Below are 25,872 nucleotides of genomic sequence, written 5' to 3'. Positions count from 1 at the left end.
AGAATATCCGAGATTAGTTTTCACTCTTCACATTTAATTTTCACTAAATGAAGAAGGTCAAATGACTATTGTGTATTAAAATGCTACATATTTTAGCAAACATTATAAATTCTACTTTAATTAAAACCATATGGTCATAATTCTAATTCTAGTTTGTAGTTACATGTGCATAAATGCAACAGGCTCATTTATGTCGGTTCATCCTTACAAAGGGACAAGCCCATCAAAGCAAGGTTCTAATGCACTTCAGAGCTATAAGTGACACAGATCCAATGCTTGCCCCAAGGTACAAGAAATGAAACAAACCGCCAATTATGAAGGCCATTTACAAGAGATAATGATTTTTGTGATACACCATTGCAAGGTCCAGCTTCAACGTCAACATTAAATGTGTCTCAAATCAATCCACATAATTTCATTTTGTTTTAATTGTGCTTCTTCACTATTCAAACAAACTTCTCTGAATTGGTAGGCTGCTGGCAAAGCTAGGACAAGAATATGACCTGTAGTGAACTGTAGAGTTATGTGAATATATTGCAAGAAATTATGTGAACGAGAATTTATTATTATGCGGATCAATTAGTTTAATAAGTGCCCAAAGGGCAGGACCATTTAAACATAGAACTACAAATTGGGCTAGCACGGTTCATTTTTGTTAATCTTGATTCACTATCTCCCCGCTGCAACTACTGTAATAACAATACTGTAGGGCAATTTCATGTTAACTCTTCCAATGCCATTCAACTAATTAAAACAAATAATTAAATTAAAACAAATAATCACTGTACATATAAATTGATCAACAAAATTTTAAGTTACAGTGTATCCATCACATAATTTATCTCTTATTTTTTAAATAAAACCCTTCTACTTTCTACTCATTCCTCAAATTTCCTTTAAATATCTCCTTTATTATTAAAACCAATCTATTATACCTATCTTAAACATGCACTGAGCTTAATATGTAAATAATTATTTATAAAGATATTGTATGTCTCTTGCATACACTCACTAACTACAGGATACAACGATGTTATAAACTAAAACTACGTTCCTACCCGATTTTTATGGGAGATATAAATATGTTTCACTGTGTAGTAGCCCAGGGTGTCGATTTTATATTCATTCACATAAATTGTTATCGCCAATGAAACAGAATATGCATAATGTACAGACCTGGGTTTGTCTAGCTTCTCATTTTCTCCTACCGGGAATGCTTTATGTTGTGTTTGCTTTAGTAGGCCTAATGGTAATCATGCCACCGGACCCATGCAAAGGTCACAAAAGTCTCCCCGAAGTTTCGGGAGTCTCCCTGAAAACGGTACGGCCTCCCAGACTCCCGCAAGTAAGCAAGAATCTCCCGGAAAATAACCTGTCTCTCGCAAACGCATGATATTTTCATATTTTCACTAGTACTTTAATATCAATTGTCTCCCGGATGTCAGTACCGATGGGTAATTATGCAAATTTTATTTAATTTATTTATTTATTCATTCTGAAGTAATTATAAGTAAAATACATTCAAGGATAAAAACACAGAAAAGTACAAAAAAGCAACTTATTTCCACTGTGGTCCCTAAATGAGAATACTTAAATTACAGAATAATACATAATCAAAACAACAAAGTCAAATTCAATAATCAAAAAAAGACATCATATAAATAAAGCTATGTGAATAAAGTTCAGATAAATAATGGCTTTTTATGAGTTTTTAAAAGTATATATGGATTGTGAATTTTGAACATTATAAGGTAATTTATTCCATTCATCAATTGCGATGAAGCAAAATATAAAAATTAAATATGTTACCAAACATGGAGATCTCCGTGCTTGGTGGGCAGAGTGTTACTGGGTTCTACTGTATACAACAACACAATCAATCATCTTCTCATTCATTCACTCTGTCATTTGTTATAACCAGTGGCGGACCATAGGGTAAATTGCAGGTTATACTAGGTATTGGCATATAGGGTGTGCAAGGGGTGCACACGCCCCCACCCTCCTGAAAAAAATACTTACCCATCCCCCAGTCGCAGCGCCGCCCACAAATCATACTCAAGTAGTTAAAAACCACCTTAAATCTTATCACCTTATTTTTGCGTGTCAGCCCCTCACCTAATCACTGATCCCCACTTTACCTTCCTACCCCCATAAATAGGTCCAACTGTGACTTATCCTACTGTAGATACCAAAGTAGGCCCAACATTGAAAAACTTAGCTATTCCAATGAACTGTAGCATTCCACTCGAAAAATTTAAGGTTTTTATAGAAGATTCTGACTAAGAAATGCTAAATAAAACAGAAAAACTGTACTGATAAGTTTTTTTTAATTTGTTTAGTCTGGGTACGCAGTGCATATCTTGCTTGCCTTGGCGGTCAGCCACTGGTTTAACTGTTTCGATTTTTTAATTATCCCATCATAGTACAAACGTTGATAACCTTTTTGCAAAGGACAACAAACTCTGTTTAAGAATTAAAAAAAAAAAATGGCCATTGACCATCCTCTAAGGACCGAATAAACAATAAACATTCAACATTGAATACAACATGGCATCCATTATGAGGCCTACTATTTGTTCCAAAATATGAAATAGTTCCACTGTAAATGATGATAAAACACAAAATATTGAATAGAGTTGTCTCAAGATAGAATAGAGTCAACAATGGTTAATTAGTTTTTTTGGAGTTGTTTCTGCATTCATGCGTATTGATGATGATGAACTTTTGACTGATTAGATTGTCAAGAACTAATAAATATAAAAGCATCAAAAAAGGACAGTGAAATTGAATCGATACATTTAATTACCTTTGCAACTACAGTAGCTATGCTAAGAGTGGTGGGAAAACTATAACATTCTATTCGTTTCTAGCGTATTATTTTCACTTCACATTAAACTTTGTTCATAATGTTATTATGATTAACAACTATGTACTAAAAAAAATAGAATATAATAAAAGATAATCAAGTATAAAATAAAATAATAAAAATATAAATAAATTAAGTATATAAATAAGAGGAAAAAGGAATAATTCAGTACAAAAAAAATTGGCATTAGAGGAAATCATTTGGGTGTAACATGATACAAGAATATGCATGGAAAGGCAATAACAAATTGTAAAAGGAAATTGCAAAACAAAACAACATAATAGCACAAAATAAAAATATGTGTCTACTGCTTGGCATAGTTTTTTTTTCATACTTTTAACTCACATCTCATCCATGCTTTCTGTTGGCAATTAACTTGAATAACTGTATAAGTAACAGATTGTTGACTTTTTATTTCTTCCTAGGACAGACCTTATCTAGGCATGGCATTCTATTTGTACCTTTAGCTTTATGACGCATCCCATCTTCCTCCAACCTTATATTTACTCTCACAACTTACAAGTGAGATAATAGCTAAGTGTCTACACTCCCCTGGAGCAGTAGAGCCACAAACCAAGCAACTCACCTATCTTTATCTTCTATCATTAATCTATTGAGGTATGATTGGAGTTCAATATCTTGTTGGATACGTTTCTCTTCCAGAAAATTCCATCGTTTCTTCTTTGCACATCGAAGAGCACTAGTAATGTCATCGCCATAGTTAAGTTTCTGATCTTTTGCTAAATCACAAGCTTTGAAGAAAAGACATTAAAATCATGTACTAATTATTAATTTTAATAGCAATAATTATAATAATAAAATATAACATACTGTATATAAAACATAATAATTTTGATAGATGTACAAATTACAGAAAGTCAAATGGCTGATGGGTAAAAGCCAGGCTCCGCAGAAATTTTTTCTTAGACACAAAAACCATATTTGACGACAAACTAGGGAGCGGTTAATGCGATACACATTTTTGAATATTTAAAAACTGCGGGAAAATGTGAACAAAAATGGTGGTTACACCTTTTTCTCCCAGTTTCTAAATATTGGAAAATCTGTATCTCATTCACCGCTGCTGATTTTTCCATTAAATATACTTTTTGTCTTAGAAAAATAAGTTGTAAAACATATAAAAAAAATGTGCTTCCTCCGGGGCCTGGCTTTAAGACAGGGACGCTGCCACCTGTACAACCATAATTTTGGAACGGCACACTCGATAATTTTAGGTGGTGGAACATCTTCTCGGATTGACTCTAAACCGTAGGCCCATGGTGTACAAAACAGCCTCTTGTGCGAAGAGTAGGATGTTACCCTGGTGTACTGATCTATTCAGCCACTGTCGTTGTGGACAGATGTGCGCCTCTTGGCAGCCGATTGGACATGATGTGACCCTCAGGGGAGAAAAAATTTGTTGAATGAGTTAAAAAAAGGCAAAAAAAATACTCACTCAAGTAGTTAAAATCACCTTAAATCAACTTAATTTGCGTGCTAGCTCCCCCTACCTAATCATTGAGGGGCCCCCACTACACTTTCGCGCCCGCCTATCAGCCCCCATCTTTTCAAGATTGCTAGATACACCACTGGCACATGGACAAAAAAGCACAGACATAAATCATATAACAAGATAATATAAGGGGTAATCATTAATATTATACAGTAAAATAAACTTAAAGAATAATCATAAAAATAACAGTAGTATTTAAAACAGCATTAATTAAAGGGACAGTGGGTGTAAATACGATTGTAGCGATCAATATGATGATAACAGGAGAAGACAGATGATGTTCAATGATAATATCGGTGACTTAATGATGGGAATGGCCGTGACAAGGACAATGGAAATGTATATAAAAATAGTCGTTAAAATAATCGCAATACTTTAGCATTAAATAATAGCATGTAATGTTTTTAAATGATGGTACTTTAATGGAATTTGCATTCAAATAACATAAGTTAATTTGGAAGAGATAATCATTAATAATATTAATGGACCTGAATAACAGTCATAAAAATAATAACTACAGTATAAATAACATCAATTACCATTAACAGTCATTTATGTGTAAATGATAATGGATGTTCTGTTGATGATAGCTGCAGAAGATGAATTTTATGGAATTAAGAAAGAAATAATGTAGATGAGGAGGGCTTTGATAAAGACAATGTGAAAATGTGCACCTTATTGTAAATATTTTAGTAGTATTAGGTACTGTACTAATAAAAAATTGACATGAAGGATGTACTGTATAAGGCGAGGTTCTTTTTATACCTTGTTTAGTTAACCTGCCACCTGCCAATAATGATAATTTCAAATAAAAATAAATAAAATTTTCAGCCAATTAGCCTATCTGCGCTACAAAAATTATTTTTTCTTTAAAGTTTTATTATGCCCTCCACTGCCTTGATTAAAATCTAAAAAAAAAGATATGTATATCTTTCTAAAATTACTTAATTATATAAATTTAATGCATTTAACCATCCCATTACTACACTGTTTATGTTCAGCAATAAAATTTTATTTTTATTTTCTCCTCCATAAGGATGTTTTTGGCAAAACACTTTGTGGGGTGGTGATGAAAAAGATAACTATTAGGATGATGATGAAGATGATCGTGAATATGAAGGACAATGATGATGACGGTGATGATAACGATGATGATGATGATGATGACAATGATGATAATGACAATGTCAATGATGATAATATTCAAGGACGATATGACGTTGCTATTGATAATGCTAATGATGCTTTTGAGTATGATGATGATACATGTAATTATGAAGAGCATTATGAACAAAATATGAATAATAATTGTTTAGTTCAGCGTTTGATAATTACATGCTTTATACTGGTAGTTACAGTAGATGAAATCTCATAAAGCAACTTACAACTAAGATAAACTTTGACACGCTTTATCTTAGCTGGTAGACAGACATGAAAACAGTGTTGGTGCAACTGTTCTGGTAATGAGATTATCTTTTTCTCTTTATAGTGAATTGGCTAATGTTGAATTGTATGAAATATCAATTTTAGTACATCCAATTTGATTCTTGAAACTCATCAGCAATTTTCTTGAATAAACTGTCATCATACAGTATAATAATAGTTTTTAATTTCTACTTGGAATGCATATTATGCAATTTTATGTTTTTGACAGAATGTACTAAATGTTGATATAGAATCAGTTTTCATATTATTTTATGAACACGTCATTACTGCAGACAATTTTAGTTCTGAGTTTATAGCAATTAAAGCACATAAACAACATCTTATGCTTTGTCAGGTATGACCTTGAAAGTCAATTCAGACTCAAGTCTTAAAGATGTACTGTCCCTTGCAAAAAACAAAAAAACCATAAAATTCATTTTTGAAATTTACTTGCCCATTTTTAAGTAACATAAAAATTATCAACTTGAACATATAAATTAGTGTATTTAAAAAATGCTTACCCATAAAAAATATTTTTTATTCATTTTTTTTTAAATTTTTTATAATTATCCATTTAAAAAATCAGGGAACACATTTTTTTAATTTAATAATTTCTATGCTCAAGTTTATAATTTGGATGTGACTGCAAAATGAGCAAGTTAATTTAAAAATAATTTGTTATGATTTTGGTCATTTTCAAGGGACAGTACATCTTTAAAATTTTAATTAAAATGGTGGATCTATCTTTTTTAACTACTCAATCTTGCAGATACAGTATGCTGTTGACCTGTTTTTTTTTTCATTCAACTTTTGATACAAATTTGTTTTTGCATTTACTATTATACTGTAGTAATTTGCATTTCTCCTTTTAACGTTTCAGTTTTATAGTTTCACACAATGAACATCCAATACAATACAAGAGCATAATAAATCATGGTATTGATTCATAAACTTAAGAACAATGGTCAGAATAGAATTTCGTGGTATTGATAAAAATATGTAAATTACAGTGAATTTTCATGGTATGTGGAGGAAACAATATGCCAGGAAGGCTTTAAGTCTGATCCTCCAAGTAAACATTATCTGAGTGAATGGCTAGTACTATAGAATGCAACAAAATAACAAACAAATAATAATAACAAATGATAATGATAGTGAAACATTTCTGGATATAACATGTAAAATATTTGAATAATAATCAGAAAGAAAAGAATAAAATGAAGAGGATGGTATTTTTAAAAGTTATCCACTATTTATTTTATAGGATAAACGAAAACTAAGATGCATATATCAATCAAGAATTGAATAGATTTTAAGGTGTGTGTTAACTTAAGGTTAAAAGGTATATTGTTCCATAAGTGTGGTCCATTATAAATAATAGATGTCCTTCTCGGTAACATCTTATTACTTTATTTCAATTCTGTAATATGAAGCAATTAATACATTTTTAAATTCATCTTTTGTTATTTTTCCTAGATTATGGGAAAACTTCCTAATGAAATTAAACAATGTACATCCATTTCGGACTTTAAACCCAGCTCACAAAACACTTGATCTCAAAATGTTAATAATAATAACTAATAATTATCTCTGTTTTTCATTTTGTTATAGTTAAATCAATTTATTTTGAATTTACTTTTTTAATTTTTTTTGTATATATTTATATTGTATTGTCATTGTATTTGTTTTTGATGATGGAGTAAGAGCAGTTTACTGTTTGGGCTTATGCCTACTCCTGGCAAGAATATTGTATGTATACTTTTTACTTTGCCGAATAAATATTATTATATATTATTATTATATTATTAATTATTGCATGTACAGTATTCCCCCATTTTCCAAATTTGAATATGCAAATTTCACCACTGCACCCAACAACTTATTTAAAGAATATTTGTATTTAGTTAACAATTTTATTTGTAATAGAATTACTTCTTTTTCAAACTAATCAGTACATAGCCTTGGTAATAATTCTCTCAAGTTGCACTGTAAGTTTAGCCAAGCAAAATCGATCACAGGAAAATTAACCAAGCTAGCTTTTAGATGTTTAGCCAAGAAAAATCATGCTGAAAAAAAACAAAAACCAGGCTGGTTTTTCCAAGCAAGGTAATTGTGATCAATCTTGACCGAGTTAGAAGTACTGTACCACATATTACTGAATTTTCACAGAATATGAATGATTGCAAACTGATCATGGATGATGAAAACCCACGCAATCTGTTGTAACGTCAGCCTCGGTGAAAGTACCGAATTCATATTTAAATCCGAGAGAAAACTATTGTATGATTTACCTAAGATAATGTTACACCTCATCTTGATCAAAATTAATCCAAATCGAACAAGGATTTCTACTTGTTCCTAATGTGTAGACGTGTATTGTTCTTCTTCGTATTGCATTTCAATATTTTAATTTAACAATTAAATTTAATACATTAAGTTGCTAAATTTAAATTAATCGTTACTTGCAATGAAGATATCGAAGCTCTCCAGCTTGCGCTGTTTTTGGAATTCTTAATTTAATACCATCAGTGGCTTTACAAAGCATACACAATGGTAATTATATACTGTGGATTGTTGAGGAAAATACTTGTTTGTTCGAATTTTCACATGAAAGCTAAATTATAATTATTTAAAGATGTATTGTCCCTTGCTACTGTAATGTCAAAATATCATAAAAATTAATTTTGAAATAAACTTGCTCATATTGCAATCGCATACAAATTATTAACTTGTGCATAAAAATTATTGAATTAAAAAAATGTGTACCCTGGTTTTTAAACCAAAAATTATAATAAAAATAATAAAACACTTTCAGTGACTGGAAGTGTGTCTATCATTTTTTGCTGTAAACTGATGGGTAGATATTTTTTGAATACACTAATTTCTATGTTCAAGTGAACAACTTTTATGTTACATCAAAATGGGCAAGTTAATTTCAAAAAATATCTTTATGATTTTTTTGGTATTTAGCATGGGACAATATATCTTTAAAACATATGAAACAAATTTATTGGTTTCCAAAACTCCCAACCAAGCTCTGTCCTCACCATAAAATTAATGTGACAAATCATTTACGGCCATCTACATGGGCTATGATCATAAATTTTCTTATATGCAGCCTCAACCATGGTGGGGCTGAGGTGGTCTAGATGCTCCACCTGTAAAAATCTCTCCCTGGCACCCCCTGCCCCCCCCCCTCTGTCCTCACCATAAAATTAATGTGACCAAATCTGTGTGATTTGCTCCGTGGGAATTATGATGTCAAATTACATCAAAATATCGGCATATCGCATTCATTTGTCACGAAAATGCGATAAAATGTGAAAAGAATTTAGATCTAATGTATCTAAATACTGATTCAAATCTTTAAAGTTTTTACTATTTTGTTGAATCAAGAAAGAGAAAACATATACTTGTAATGTTTCCTTTTTTTGTCAGGTTGGTTTCTATGTATTCCTTTGTATTTTTCTACCTACAGTAAAGTATGCCAGTCACTATAACAACTACCTGGTCATTTCAACACATGAAAGTCTGTCGAGTACAGTATACAGTGTGAACATGTTTTTCATTCTAATTTCTTGTTTGCACAACTGCAAGCAATAACAATTTCAATAATCCTAAATCCAGAGGATTACAACGTTGTTGTTGCCAATTCAGCCTTCTCAGGATATCTTGTTCTCACTATATCATCCACACACAGGGATCAGTAACCCCTCTTACTGTTAACTAGAATTATCAATGTTGCACACTTCCCCAGAACACTCGTACAAAAATATGAAAAATACGAGCATGACATTATATTTATCTGGAGGAAATTTTAATAGCTTCTACACAAAATATATTAAAATATGTTTCATGTTGTTGCAGGTGGACGATGTTTACCTTCCAACTAAAATCATTTTTAAACCCTGTGGGATTATTTTCTCACGACAAAAAACAATATATTCCACGGCATCCTAGTAAGCTGCAGTTGTTTGTTGGATGTGAAGGATTTTTGTTTAAATTGCATTGTTTACATCATGATACATAAATATTTAATAGGGTACTTTCCATCACCAAGAATAATAAAGCACCAGGGGAAGATGGCAAATTAACAATGGAAGAGAACCATTATAAACACACCCTACAGTGACTTAAACAAATATTTTTAGCTTCGATGAGGAGCTCTAGAAACACTCAGATGAATGATGAACAGATCTTTTTTAGCTCTACTGCCTCTATAACACAGCAGTTGATTGATTAATAGATCTTTTTAATATCTACTGCCTCTATTATACTGCCCTCATGAGGAGCTCTAGAAACACATGGCTGATTGATTAATAGACCTTTTTTTAGCTCCACTGCCTCTATTAAACTGCCCTTATCGGGGAGATTACGTGAACTTGTCTAACTACTGACAACAGGATAAAAAAAATTATCGGTTTTCAGAAGGAATGATACAGTAGTAATTATCTAACAATTTAATGAATATTTTACTAAAATCCTGCATGTCAAGGATAAAAGAATCATTAACATGCATACTGTATTTTATAATTTAGTTGTGAATGCTATCTTAAGTGTGTGGAGGCTTCAAATCAATGCACATACACTTTTTTTAAATAATACACAGTATTAAAAACCAGGGAAATTTTGCCCATGCTCAAAATGTTCATATTTTGTACTTATATCAAACTTTCAAACATAGAAAATTATTATTGTACAACAATATATTACTGTACTGAATTACATAAGGAATTACATAGTCACACCTACTGCACTGTATGTACAGATAAGATTTGTTGGTTTTTCTATTTAAAAAACAAATTAAATCCTCATTTTACCACCTGGGGCAGCACCAGCGGGTTGGGCCTGGGCCCATCGGGGACAGCTTCCCCCCTCCCGTCGAGGATAAAAAGCACAATTCGTCGGGGAGAAATAAATTATGTATTTTATACATATTAGTAGACTCAAAAATTGATTAAATAAGCCTTTGAACCCCCTAAATTGTTAAAATTTCCCAATGGACCACTTTTGAAACCTTTTAATTGAAGCTCGACCACGCCCACATTGCTTTCCTCAGGGAAATCTGACCCCTTGTCGGGGGCATCAGCCCCCTCATCGGGGACCTCAGCCTAACCCACAGTGTGCAATATAACCATTCCACTGATGAGCATGTGAATTCTGTCTGATTTCTACCTTGGATTTAGATGATCCATTCAATCTGTTATGAAAGATTAAACAGACAAAATCGCTGACCGGAGGTCGAGACCTTAAACGTTTGGACAAGTTGTAAACAGACACAGCAAGCGACGCTCAGTATAGCGACACTCAGTATTGAAAATGTTCACTGTTCACTGTTTCTAATGTAAGAAGCATCACTAAAATATGTTTGGTTAATGCCGGTGACCTTCATTTGGAAATTGCAGACAATCAACACACACTGCAATGGCATTTAAACTTTACAAAATTGTGAATAATAAATTTCATGAAAATCAATGATTAAACATAATCTTTAAAAATATTTCCCAAAATTTTAGCATCTACATACAATCAATACTGTATAAAATAATTATGAAAAATTACATAGTGCTTCATGGCAGATAGCATAAAGGCTTCGAACAACTTGTCAGTCAAATAAACACACGGTACACAGTAGTCAGCTTCATACCATTGGGGCCTGATTCACACTAGAGTGCAACTCTCAGCAGTTCAGCAACCGCCCTTCTCAAATCATCATTGGCTCATTGTGGTTATAAACGAAGCTGGCGACAGTTTTCTAGTTGGTCTGGGGAAAAGATTAGACTACCATTGTCGGTAATTGAGGTTTGTAATTTTATTGGGCACTTATTCGATACTGACTGTGCGGAATACATTATATCTTCGCATATTTTAGCTCAGAGCTTTGTCTACAAGATGGAGGGCATCCCTGACCCAACAACTTCATTATTCTAAAACAAAACCCTCCGAGGAGGCACCACTTGGCGAAAGGGCTTGATGCTAGGCTCCAAATCACCCTGGATATTCTCCACCGAGTAGTGAGTTCACTCGATTCAGGTTTTTTCATGTCACAACTATCGTTTATTACTGGGAGAAATTTACATAGTCGCTTTTCAGGCATTCATGCATCTAGGTGAGCTGGTGGTGTGTTCTGGGGAGGAAAATAAGGCTGTGCAAAGATCAGATGTTGTTTTTTCGGAAGCAGATGTATTCTTCCAACCGGCCATTCCAGTTTCTGCCTGGTTAAAAATCTATGCGAATACCTAAACTACTACAAACACACTTCATGACCTTTACTTCAGCTCACAGACAGCTAGTTTTGTATCATCAAAATTAAAGGTCCTCAATTAGTTTTATCGGTCTCGATCCAACTCAATTTAAGGGGCACAGTTTCAGAATTAGAGCAGCTACTCACGGTGCTTCTACCGTTTTATCGGGGTTAGAACACTTGTTTTGAAATTCGCTTGTGTCCTTGGACAAGGTACTTTTACCTATTTTTTCTCTCTCCAACTAGATGTAAATGTACACCTGATAGAGGCATTGAATGTTGTTTGGTTGGGCATATTCATGTACTGAGATTCATGTACTAAGACTAGAGGTACACTAAAGGGAGCAGAAGAAAGGTATAATTTACTGTATGTTCCTTGCCTATGAATCCAGTGACTGAGGCATCACATCATGACCATATATAATCATCATCACGACTCTACTGTATATAGGCATTAAAACAGTTTTTGTCAAATAAAAACTTGTCTTCTCTCAAGGCAGATTGGTCACCGACTGACAGATCATCTACCTGGCTAATGGGAAGGGTTTGGATAGTTTAGGATAATGGATGGAGGTCCTAGTGCCTGATTGATTGGCAGATACATTTTCTGCTGCTCAGTAAAGTGAATTCTCATCAGGGACTGACATAAAAAAAATGCTGAAGTTGAAATTAAATAGGGCAGTATGGAAAAGTTTATAATTTCAAAGATTACTAACGTATATCTGTGAATGAAAGTATACCCATTGAGAATAACCTAATTTTAAGGAGGAATTCAAGATATGTTGAACAGTCATCAGTGCTAAATTTGGATGAAAACATGTCAATCAAGGAACCCAAAATCTGTGATTACACACAAGATGTACTTTATTAGGACGTATTAGATAACGATATCTCGCTTCTAAAACACTTTTAAATCTCCTGTTTTCATAAATCAACTGATGGTACAGTGTCTGCCCTAGGCTAAGAGGATTAGCAACAGCTTGTAACTTGTGATGTCATAAAGACGAAAAAAGCTGAACAGTTGAGAATTCTATACACACTTTGGATAGTATCGTCATCTGACTTTGTAATCTATTAGTATTTGGATATATCCCTTTATGGTACACTTAAGAGAGTAAAACAAATGAAAGCCATATAATATGAAAAAAACCCCAGAAAATGTAAGGGTAATATGATCCCAATGCAGACAAAAATCATATAGTTTTGTTAAATCTGTAAAAGCTCCTCAGCAAATCTACTGCATAGAACTTTAAGAATGAATGTTGTACATGTCTCTGATTATAATAGTATAATAAATGGCTAGTTATACCAAAGGGAATAAACTGCATAGATAAAAACATTTTATAAAAAGCTCCCATTCATTGACAATATGGCAGTTACATTGTAATGAGACTTTAATTACGCAATAAGTAGTACAGTTCAGCTGATTGTTGCTTACTGCGAGCGTTATCTGAAATTAGCCAATTTGTATCAAAGTCACAAGTCAAGGAATACAATAGATATTCAATCAAAAGAAAATTGCAATCTTCTAAAGGATGCCAGTCAAGTACTTAAACAAGCAGCTTTAGTACTAATTCTAAATTCCAACAACTTAACACAGTAAAACTGCAACAGGAAAATACAAACTTTTTATATTCAACCTCAAGTGCCTCTGCTGACTTTAAATACATAGCCAAGACAGACCTACTCTGATAGCTGACTTTTAAATTCAAGCATATACAACTGTTAGATATACATTTTTTAAACTCTGACACTACTTGGTGGCCAACCCTCAGAAAAGAAAAAAAAGGGATATGGCTTAAATATGAGGGAGGGGGGAGATGTGATATTCAATGTCACTTTGCCAGAATTTGTCATGTGTGTACTGGTTAGTTCACCAGTCCACTTTTGGATTTTGGATATATTTCCATTGTGGTCTGCCTGGTGGTGAATTGGACATTTTTTGCCAAAGAACACTGCTATCATTATACACATACACAGGACCAATGGCTAAAAGTGGTTTGGCGCAGTGGGAATGGTTTGGGTTCCCAACCTCGAGGTCGGGGCTTCAATCCCCGCGCTGTACATTTCATTTGTGTTGCTGGGCAAGGCACTTTATCTGCATTGCATTGCTTCTCTCCCCCCAGGAGTATACATGGGTACCTGATAATGTTAAATACCAAAATGCGCTGATGTAGCTGCTGCAACGTTATGCAATATGTTCCATTGGCATTTAATCCAATGACATGGGATAGTAATTTGAAGCGCTTAGAGGCCTTATTGGTGTTAAGCGCTATATAAATCTAACATATTATTATTATTATTATTATTAAACATCTCATCTGGAAGACAATTGCTATATCATTTCAACCCCCTGGCTACAACACAAGATGAGCAAGAAAAGACTTCAACCAGGAACCAAAGATAAGAATCTCCTCAGCTGTGTTAACAACTATCTGCAACATTAAAGCATATACTGTAAGTATACATTTTTGTATGTCTTTGATTTGAAGATGTATAAATGCAAAATACCAAAAAAATATCATATCTGAAATTAATTTTACTCATTTTTCAGTTACATAAAAATTATACACCACAACATAGCAATGTGTATTTAAAAATGTATTACAATTTACAGTGAAAAATGATAGAAAAACTTCCACTTACTAGTATTGGTTTTTTGTTTATTGTTATCATTATCCAGAATAAAAATCAGGGACATTCATTTTTTAAATTCAATAATTTCCTATGCTCAAATTAATAATTTAGCATGCTACTGCAAAATGAGCAAGTTAACTTGAAAATTATTTTTTATGATTTTTTTGTCATTTTCAGGGGACACATATTTATCGTATCTTTAATGACCCGGATAAAAATAGGATGCGCATACAGCCATGATGCACTATAAGGGTGACGAACTATCCACACTCACCATCTATGATCTACCAAGAATCTTAATAAGTAATAATATGTGGCAAAGACAAGCAAATCCTGTTTCAGAGATAATGGCCAAAATATGCTGGAATGTCAACATTTTTGAAATCTATTTCATTGCACTAAAATAACCTATATTTTCCTCATTAAAAAAACATTTTTTTACGATTTGGTAATGATTTCTGTCTGAAAAATGCCCGAAATCATAGACCTTAAAGGCTTATTTCTCAAATGAGGGTCCCAATTGATCAGCTCAGGCTGGATGGACCACCCTCACAAAATATTGTTGAAATAAAAAATAAAAAAATAAATAAATATTGTTCCTGTGCTTCACAACAAACTGTCGGATTTAAATGATTTTTTTACCATTGTATAACTCTTAAGCCTTGTTCGCACTGGATTTAAAAAATCGTAAATTTAACCAGGGTAACTTTAACCAAAGTCATGGGTACATTTCACCATTGTTCGCACTTGGATTATTCACGCGGTTAGTTTTACCATAGTTTTACCAAGATTTAACCTTGTGTATAAAAAATATTATTGAGGGCGCTAGTTTGCTAGTTTTTTAACCGTGTTGCACGTTCGGATTGGACTTCTTGACCAGCGCGGTTAGTTTAACCGAGACCGTGGTAAGTTTTACTGGGCAGGCTGAGGTCGGTAAAATTAACCATTCGGCTTGGTTAATTTAACCCTGAAGGAATTGTAACCGACGTTCGGATTGGATTTTTTTTGGTCAATTTAGCCAGTGACTCAGTTAACTTGACCAAATTAAGTCCAGTGCGATAGGGGCTTTATTTTACTCTTTAACCCTGTATTAATAACTATAAACATCAATTTTTGCAACAAGTGACTCGTTTGGCTCGTCTTTGCCACATATGTAGGTTTTTATATAGCACTCTACACAACTAAGTATCAGAGCACATTTCCACATTATACTCCAATCATTGGAACGATGTCTATAGGGGAAATCCCATACTTTGCTGTATGAAATACATCAGCGCATTTTGCACTCTAACCTCCTTAGGTACTTAAACTCATGGGTGGAGAGACGAAATGTAGTGCCTTGCTTAAAAAAAGAAGCGAAATTCACAGTGAGGGATAGAAACCCCGACCTCAAGGTTGGGAAACCAAACTGTTCCCACTGCACCAAACCGCTTCGCGCATCTTTACTGGTCACTGGTATGGTATGACAACCGTTATACATATTCGCTAGGGGTTACTCTCACCTGCCTTTAATTGTACAACCTATGGGATTTTCATTAGAGTGTTCATGTAAATTACCAATCAATGCAAGATAAAATTAGTCGTGCTCTTAATAACCACAATCACACAAAGCGAGTGTAGAACTTGCTAATGGCTAATGCAATATCAATGATATAATTAATATAGCACTTGCTTTATGAATAATTGTTGATGATGGTGATGCCTGCATGACCTCTGGTACTAACTTTTATCTTCATAGTACTGACCTAGCAAAATTTGCATGTCAAAAGGACATAAGTTGGATTGATAGGACTTTTTTCTAGGGAGGAAGGAGATAGCACATTGTACAAGTATATAATTGATTAAGTACCAACGACCATGAAAACACAAGTACATATGCTACCTCAAAATGTGGTAATAAATAATAAGACACCATCCCTTCCATTAATGTTAATAGTACATTAAGGGAAAATTTATTGGAAATCCGACTAAGTACAAAATTAAACATATCCTTTTGAATGTTAATCTTCTTGGTTTTTCAAGAAGCAATTTGTTCATTGTTGTTGATTTCCCAAAGTGTGTATAATTTATCCTCAGACAGAGACAGTTCACAAGTCCTGTGAGCTTGTCTGCAAGTCATGTCTAGAGTCGGTTTGTCAAAGGAACTGCATAGAAGCTACAGGTTTGATACATTTTAAATCTCTTTACACTAAACACAGCAATTGCTAGAGGGTACCCATGCCTTGCATAATTACTGTATCAAGTACTTAATGGAAGTACTTGTCTGGATTCTGCCTTTTTAGAAGTTAAGCACCAAAATAATTTCAGGCAGAAGTTTTTCAGGAGATAAAATCATATTTTTCAAAATTATCTGAATACATACTGTAGCATTATGTTGTAATGTTGCTTGTCAAAAGCAATTACAGTTAAAAATTAATATTTTTATTTTTATGTGAAAGACATCACCATACTAGTCACAATATGTTCTGATATAGTGTACAATGTACTAAACTAATGAGAATCCATGGAAGGTAATATTACATTTAGTCTCGTATGTCCAGGTGATCGATCGTTAACACTAATCAATATTCAGATGGAAAGCTAGAAGTTCTTGATTTCTATTGACCTCATGATGATGTTTCAAATGATAATGTCAAAACTGAAATGATATATTTGAGCAATCGCTTTGGCGGATGTCTAAAAAAGTATGTTGGGAGACAGAAATCTGAGTACATTGATTGAAAGACAAGGGACTAAAGAGTATAACCAGGACTAACATGATTTATAAAGGACACAAAAATGAAAAATTATTTACAACAACTTGATGAACATTCTGTACAAGAAAAAAACTTACTCTGGATTTGTACCTACTGTATCCTAGGCCCAAGCACTTTGAAAACAATTTTCATCCGAACATACTACAGAGTACTACAGTGTTACATCACGTTTCCACGTGGCACTACTCGGTTTCTATCGTTGCAAAATGCATTCAAAGGGACGCCATTTTCTAAACTGAAAAAACCATTGATCCCAATTTCTAACGTACTGTAATTATTAAGATGGTGTATATTATTTTTTCTTTGTAGATAATAATTGATGGTTAAATGTTTGTTCGGTAAACTAATATAATGCAAGCTTTTGTGTTTTTAATACATTTTGATGGTAAAATATTAGATTTTAAGATGCCTTTTCCAGAAAGCCTATGTAGGCATTCAGGCATAATGAACAGTTAAACCAACGTCTGGTTGGAAATACAGGGTGCGTTGTGACGACACGACTGTGGTACTCCATAGTAAATGGGCAAATAATGCATGTTTTATACCTTTATCGTCTTTGTACCGAAAGTTTTTCTCTATACTGAGTTTAATCTTACATTCTTCAGAAAACTGATTTTATGTAAGTGAAATGAAAAGTCGGTAACTATCAATTTCTAAATGAAATAGGCCCTACCATAAACTTTGCGATGATGAAAGTGAACAAAACATTGTTATTATAACGTAGTCCAATTATGTATTAGGTTTAAAAAGCACTTTAAAACTGTATTAACCTACCTGTACCTACCTGTAGATGGGTATTTTGATGGATTAGGGGCTTAGTGGTTTGAAAATTCTAAATGGAATGCAACATAAAAGCTGATCTCTGGGTTAATGTAAGTCAGACAATATTGATAAGGTATAGCCAGTCTAGACGTACGGTTCCCGGAACGCCACCCTCAGCGGCGAGTGCGAAGCACAACTCAGGGTCAAAAGTGGAACGTGAAATTTGGATATGGTTTCGTAGTCAGATTTGCGAGAAAAACTTCAGCTACCCGTATTTCTCGACTGAGACGTCAGTGGGAGCTGTAATTTGTATGGCAAGGAGATTGTGCAACCCTTCATTCGTATTAAGGGAATTTATGCCTAGAAACTTTGTAGTTATTAATATTTTGGTTATAATAGAAAATATTCATTTTCTGGTGACGTGACACTCACATTAGTTAGCATGCATACGTCATAAGCTAGATACGTCACCTTTTCCTGGTAAGGCAAACTTTCCCGGCGGCGTGCTTTTTTCATGGATAAACAAACACCACTGCTTTGCACATGGATGCCTTGCCCAAGCCAGGGCTACAAGAGCCGCATTGTTAGCATTGTATAATACTTAAACAAGGTACCTCTACAAATGAATTATTCTTAGTTATTTTTTTTTTCTTATTTTAATTCATTTCTTCCGAAAGTGTACTCTCTATCACATATAATTCCACTGTCTTAGTTAGGCCTAGGCTTATGCCTCATCGTCCCCCGCTACACAGTACATTAGCAGCCCCTCCCCCATACAGTACAGACGTTTGCTAGGTAACAACGTGATTGCACCTTCCTTCCCAGGTGTTCATGTAACATTGACATAATTTTTAGCTAACCAGTGGTTGTGTGTATTTCTTTGTGAAAATGAGTACCGCAGCGTATTCATTTTCACAAAGCATTTGCATCCCCTCTTGGAAAGAGGGATTCGAAATAATTGTCTCCATATCTTCACTAATTGAATTAATCACCGTAATTTAGCTTACACTTATGAATTTAGGGAGCACTTAAAATGTGAAATAATCATTTCACTACCCGACAAACTCCGAACTTTATTCATTCATTAGGCCTACATAATACAGTAGTTTCATATTGCTGTTCTATATACTCCAACATCACTGGCGCATGGTAACAACCAACTGACTGCAGACCATTTCCGGTCACACATTACTCTCCATAACACAGCACCCCCTAGTTCCGTCACCTCTCGGTGAACTCAAGGAGCTTTTCAACACTTAATACATTAAAAAGTTTCCTTTCCATTGTATTAAAAAGTGTTTCATTCAATTATGAAAAACTCTAATTGTACATCAAACTTAAATTACTGTAAATGTTTCAAAAACATTGTGAATTTCAAGATTATAACAGAGTAGGGATTGAGAAAAGAAAGAATCGGTTTTTGAAATTATGTCCTTGTAAAACGACAGTTCCTTCAACGCTGGTAGGCAGTGCTTTTTAAGCTGGATCTAATGATATCACCATCCTGACACAGATTTTAATATTACATCAATATCATCCTGATACATCCCAACACTGATAGACAGTACTCTTTGATGCAGGACCTTAAGATGTCATCTTGATACAGTCCCAACATTGAAAGGCAGTACTCTTTGATGCTGGATCTGAAGATGTCATCCTGATACTGGCATTGACAAACAGTGTTCATTGATTCTGGATCTCATGATGTGATCCTGATTTAGTCTATACACTAAAATACAGTACTCTATGATGCTGGATCTGAAGATGTCATCCTGACACAGTCCTGACATTGAAAGGCAGTACTCTTTGATGCTGGATCTGAAGATGTCATCCTGACACAGTCCTGACATTGAAAGGCAGTACTCTTTGATGCTGGATCTGAAGATGTCACCCTAATACTGGCATTGTCAGACAGTGTTTTTTATGCTGGATCTAACAATGTTATCCTGATATAGTTCTACTGACTGGCAGGTCGAACAGGATCTAATGATGTCATCCTATACATTTTTAGCATTGATAGACGGGATTCACTGATGCTGGATCTATGATGTCATCCTGATAAAGTCCTAACATTGACAGACAGTACTCTTTGATGCTGGATATGATAATATCATCATTCTGATTACAGATGATAAACAGCATTTTTTGATGGTGGGTTTGATGCCATCATGGTTTGGTGCTGATTTGATGACGTTAACATATCATGATTCAGATCCTTGGTGTTTATTGCATCATAATACTGTACCTAAGTTTCTATTACACCACCAGCAAAACTTAAATGATGTTATTATTTATTATTTTTTTTATTGTCAATAAAATATGGATGATACTGTAGGCTTGTCTATAGAAAATGTCAATGCTACCTTCTCTTTTTAAGAATGACGAACCAAAACACAAGTGGATAGCTATGGGAATTAAGAACCACGAAGAATCTACAAATATTCTTGGAAGAAAAGTTACTTTACTGTATCAATCATATACCATGTCACAGATGCATTTCTCAACAAATTTCATTGAATTTGAAAACCAAATATAAAATATATGTTTATGATCAAATTTCTTGGAAATAAGGCAATATGACAAATTATATTGAAATATTACACTGATTGTGACCACTGGCTTTACTGAAGCTTTGTCAAATAATACGAGGAAATTACCATTGCCACTGACTGAACTCATCAAGTTCTTAATAATGAAATACCACTAAAAAGGTTTAAAGTCACTCATAAGCTCAAGATGGCTCTCAAAGATTTAACTGCCGGTAAAAATAAAACAAGTAGAAAAATGCACAATACGAAACAAATTTATGACAGCACCAACACACCTCTTGGCATATTTGTATCGTACCAAAGAAGATACAAGCATGTGTTGAATGCAAGAAAGTTATTAAAATATTCCCAAAAGAGATGTAATGCTCAAAATTCATCTTTCCACAGAAGTTAAAAGATTTTTTTTGGAATGTAATACATCTCGAGAGGATACTCAATGAAGGGTAAATCACTTGTTTCACTGGCTTGATTCCACATTTGAAAGATTCACAAGTTATCCATGATACTTGGTGTGATCAATATGATTATTTATAGCATCTTTATCATGGTGTCCTTGAGAGTATCAGTCCTTATTTTGATATTTTTTACTAGTTACTCAACAAATACCGAGCAACAGTATAAGTTTTTTTTTATTTTTTTATTTATTTGTTCTTTATACTGGGTTTCCTCTTCAGAAACAAATTACTGCTCTCCCAGAGGGCCCAGTAAACATAAAACAGTCCACGACACACAAGCCAAACATACACACATGATGCTTTACAAAAACTAAATCTCAACATGAGGTTTAGGGAGTGGAGTTGTTTTGGTCGTGAGAAAAAGTCCTGCAACTGACAGGAATTGAACCCATGACCCTGGGATTGCAAAGCAAGCATCTTAACCACCGAGCTATTCAACTACACTCCAAGTTATAGCTTGTCCACAGGTCTGAAGTTGAAGAAGTCACTTCCAAGTGATCTGTTAATAACACTCTGACCGCCAGGGGTTTGAAAAAATAGTATCAGCCACCGCCACTCTTTTTAGCGAATTTTAACACTTTTCCGAAGCTCATTGGGAGTACGTATGTGAATTGATTGACATGTAGTGAATATTACAGAACTACAAACATCTTAGCTTTACAATGGTACCAAACACTTGATTCTAATCAGAATCTGTGACCCGTAACAGTAGTGTTTAAATTGTTAATGTCGGTAACTACCCCATCTGTCGTATTCCGTAAAAAAATCTGAAACACGGAGATCTCCGTGTTTGGCAGTCCAGCGTTCCATTACCAAACACGGAGATCTCCCACGAGTTGTGGGGGAATTGGGACCCCTGAAAGAAAAAAAAAATGGCTGCACAAAGGGTGGATAAGCTCCTCTGAGCCAACAGCCAAACCATCCTTAGTCTAATAATAGGATTTGTTTCTCTATATGATTAGATTAATTATTACTTTCTTGGAATATATTTTCATGTTTATGTTAAGCACATAAAGGTCTCCATAATATGCGCTCTATAAAGTCGACCATTATTATTATTATTCAATCAATCAATCATTATCTTCAGAGAAGACTGCACTGACCAATAGACCGAATTAGTCACCAAAGATGACGTCATCACATTTCAGCCGATTTGGTATAATTTGGCAACAAACCACCAAGAGCTATGCTATGCATTGAGCCGAGTCGAAAGTGATGTTTATTTAAATCGTCTAAAACGTAATGAAAACAGCAGAAAACATGGAAGATACTCTTTATAACAACATATATATTTTGAATGATTCATAGATTCATGAGTCAAGGTTAATTTGATTTACATTTCTATTCAGACAGAAAATGTGAAGTGTTTTAAGAGGCCTTCTAGGGGGCCTAGGCGTATCGCTTACAGGACTTGCCACAAGCAGCACTGACTAGGTGATCTCTGTCGATTTAGAGGTACACATTGAGCTTAAATACTGTCACCAAGTCATTTTGTTGCAATTTCTGCATGGAATATTTAAACTATTAGACAAACCGAAATTGCTGAATTGAATTAAGACTTTTTTTTGGACTAAGATGGCCAATGAGTCAGAAGAATGTTGTTTGTGTGACACTCTAGTCTAGGGATAGGCCCGTGTTCACACGACAAGGCCATGCAGACATGTTCAAATTTTCTATCTGTTTATTTCACTCCATTATTTTCAAAACTAACGGGTCAAAATTCTGACGTTTATTAAAGAAATATTGACCAAGCTTTTCGATAAGTTATTTTAAGATAAAACGTAAATAAGTTTGAGGAGATTTTAAACTGTCGAAATTTATTTAAGCGGAGGATTATTATTGTATGACTAAACTGCCACCTAGAGGATTGTTTTGATGTATATTGACAAAGTATTTTATACAGTCAATGAGTGCCACTTTCATGCATCTACAGCACTAGTGCCTACTGTAGTCTTTGCTCACCTTCCTCCTAACCATGGTGGGGTGAGCTGGCAAAGACCCCTGTCAGAGATGGTAGATCCCACAACTGAAATCCTCTGGACTTATTTTAAGCTATGATAGAGCAATTGTAGCAATATAAATATAGAATATTATTTAACATTTTATACTAAACAGCAAAATTGCAGTTTTGATAACACCCCTTGGCAATAGAGTTGGTTTCTAATATGATGTCGGTTTATGAATATTCTTAATATCAATATAGTGTACAGAAATTCAAATGGCATAATATGTTCAAAGAACATTCAATTATGTTGAGACAAGTCAATAATGTATTAAATAAATAAGTAAAAGCCCAAGTGACAAACTTTGTTTTTCTAGTGCTATGGAAATTTTAAAATCAATCAATCTATCATTATTTGCTTTGCGATAACAGAGTCTAATGAAGCGTGTAGCTCAACTGACGGAGGAATATCATCGGCAAAGTTTTTGATATTGCACTCAACACATGAAAAAAATAAAACAGTACTGTAGCAATATCCAAAAAAATTTGTGTTACTGTCCTATTTTTTTCTTCCCAGTACAAAAACAAAAAGACAGTACAATTTGATACTACTCTACAGATCTTTAATACATTAAAAATAAAATCTTTTTATTTAAAAGAAACTTTAAGGTATCAATATTATAGCTCTTCGATTTTTTGTAATTGTAAATTCATACTATTGTTTTTAGTCTTTTGTAACTTATTTTCAATTTTAACTTTGTTCTCAGGGCCCCAAGGTACCAGTCTTTTTGACTAACACCCTGGTTAAAAATTGTGAATATAAATAAATAAACAAATCAATCAATCAATCAATTAATTGTGATCATTATCAAATGCATTGCAACTTAATAAGCAAAGATATAGTAATGGCTTGGGAAATGTTAGTATCGTACCACCACATTTTCTTGAATCTTATAAAAAAAAATTGTGCTTCACAAACGAAAGATATTAAAGAAGCAATATAAATGCATTTAAGTCCTAGAAAATACAGAGCTAACCTAAAATAATAGAAATAAAGCACTCATTACGCAGGTGTTTAACAATACACTAGCTTTCAATATGCAAAAAAAATGCAATAAAAGCAGAAGGATGCAATTATTTACTTACCTTTCTTTAGACTTGTTATAGCTTCATCATACATCCCCTTCTCAAGCAAAGCCTGTCCCAGGAAGAAATGCCCTTTGACTAGTGTTTGATCCATCTCTATTGCCTGTCGACAATCCTTGGCTGCTTCGGCCCACTTTTTTAACTTGACGTAGCATAATGCACGATTGGTGAACAGGGCTGGGTAAGACTGGTTTTTAACCTGCCATGAAACAAAAAAGTACATGTTGTGGCATACTTGGATAAAATGTTATTAATCTTAAGCTAAACCCTTGCGACTCAGTCTGACATCAACTGACCTTTTGCAACTAGCCCGCAAATGTGAGTCGTACAATTTGAGCAATAAAGCACTCTTGCAATCAAAAGCACTTGAAAATTGCCAGTTTGCTTTCAGTTGCCTGTGTTATATTTTGCTGAAATACCCACATGTGAATGAACTTGTCATGTTACAGTAACCCAGTAACTCATGAATGTCTGTTGACTGAGCATGTACGTGTAGAATTGCATGCCAACTAGTTCAAGATAATCTACAGTCGGAAATCTGCACTCTGAGCAAAAATTCTACATTATTGCCCGATCGTGGGCGGAAGTTATGTGCACTACCAGGAACTACTTCGCTGAGTCACAAGGGCGACGTTAGCTTAGATAATAAAAAGCTAACATACTAATTATTCTAAAGACATACACAGAGTGCCAAACCAAATTATAACCCTTATTTTATGGTTTAGTTACGTAGTAACTTTGACCAGTTGATTTGTTTTTAGTTGAAACAAATGGAATACTATAGGTTTCAAACTCAGAACCTAGAATTGATAGTTGATAGAGCCTATAGAACCACTTCATTAGTTACTGGTAAATATTCCAGAATTTTGTAATCATGGGAGGTGGAATGGCAGCATGGCTGTTGTTTTTTCAGAATCAATAGCAGATATTTAAAATATGAAAGTCAAAATGAGAGAGTTTAAAGCCTTTATTGAATGCCTGCTGAGTTTGAGTTGATTGTATTTTCTACCTATTACAAAAAGCTTCCTGAACTTTAGGTCTAATAAAATTAACTGCTAGTTTCACATCCCTGCCCTCATCAAATTTTGGAGCCTCATGAAAAAATTTACTATTTGCTATTTTTCAACAAAAAAAACATTCATTTTTCCATGGACGATAAAAATAATGACTATACTGAAAGAATGATGTCAAACCTAAGAAGTGGTGGGAACATGGCGGGAAACCATGTTCCCACCTATTTAACTTTTTAACAGCCTGTTCACCGTTAGTATATAGAATAGTAAAAAGCAAATAGTTAATACCCTCACCAAAAAATAATTTTATTTGGCCTTAGTTATCCAATGCCACCTGTATTCTATTTTATGATTTATCAACTCTTACTTGAAATAGCAATGTGCAAATTTAAACAATAAGTCGCCAATGAAAACCCAAATCAATAAAATAGCCATAATAATATTAATAGCATAATTGAAGCCTGGTTACAGCTGGTACCTTTTGCTCATTGCAAATTGTGTTTGAGAATATGCATTGCATGTGGGATAATTATGAAATATTCATTAGATTCATCTTTATGTTTA

At 33.8% G+C, this 25,872-nt stretch overlaps 1 protein-coding gene across 4 annotated transcripts in view; it reads right to left on the bottom strand.

Annotated features, from left to right (window-relative positions):
* Positions 1–25,872, bottom strand: part of LOC117102444 (E3 ubiquitin-protein ligase CHIP-like) — a 45,796-nt gene that overhangs the window by 16,690 nt on the left and 3,234 nt on the right. For all 4 annotated transcript variants that reach the window (XR_004444417.1, XM_033242704.1, XM_033242706.1 and 1 more), the window contains exons 2-3: positions 24,296–24,494; positions 3,453–3,618 (exon numbers count right to left, since the gene is read on the bottom strand). Coding sequence is in view for 3 of the 4 variants with exons in the window: in XM_033242704.1 (XP_033098595.1) it covers positions 3,453–3,618; positions 24,296–24,494 (365 nt within the window). In the remaining variant the exon portion in view is untranslated. The remainder of the gene's footprint in view (positions 1–3,452; positions 3,619–24,295; positions 24,495–25,872) is intronic.

This window comes from Anneissia japonica, unplaced genomic scaffold (genome assembly GCF_011630105.1).
Source record: "Anneissia japonica isolate Jap-2015-1 unplaced genomic scaffold, ASM1163010v1 scaffold284695_len391863_cov200, whole genome shotgun sequence".
Lineage (NCBI taxonomy): Eukaryota > Metazoa > Echinodermata > Crinoidea > Comatulida > Comatulidae > Anneissia > Anneissia japonica.
The sequence above is the reverse complement of the archived record's forward strand: the minus strand, read 5'-3'. Positions and strand labels throughout refer to the sequence as shown.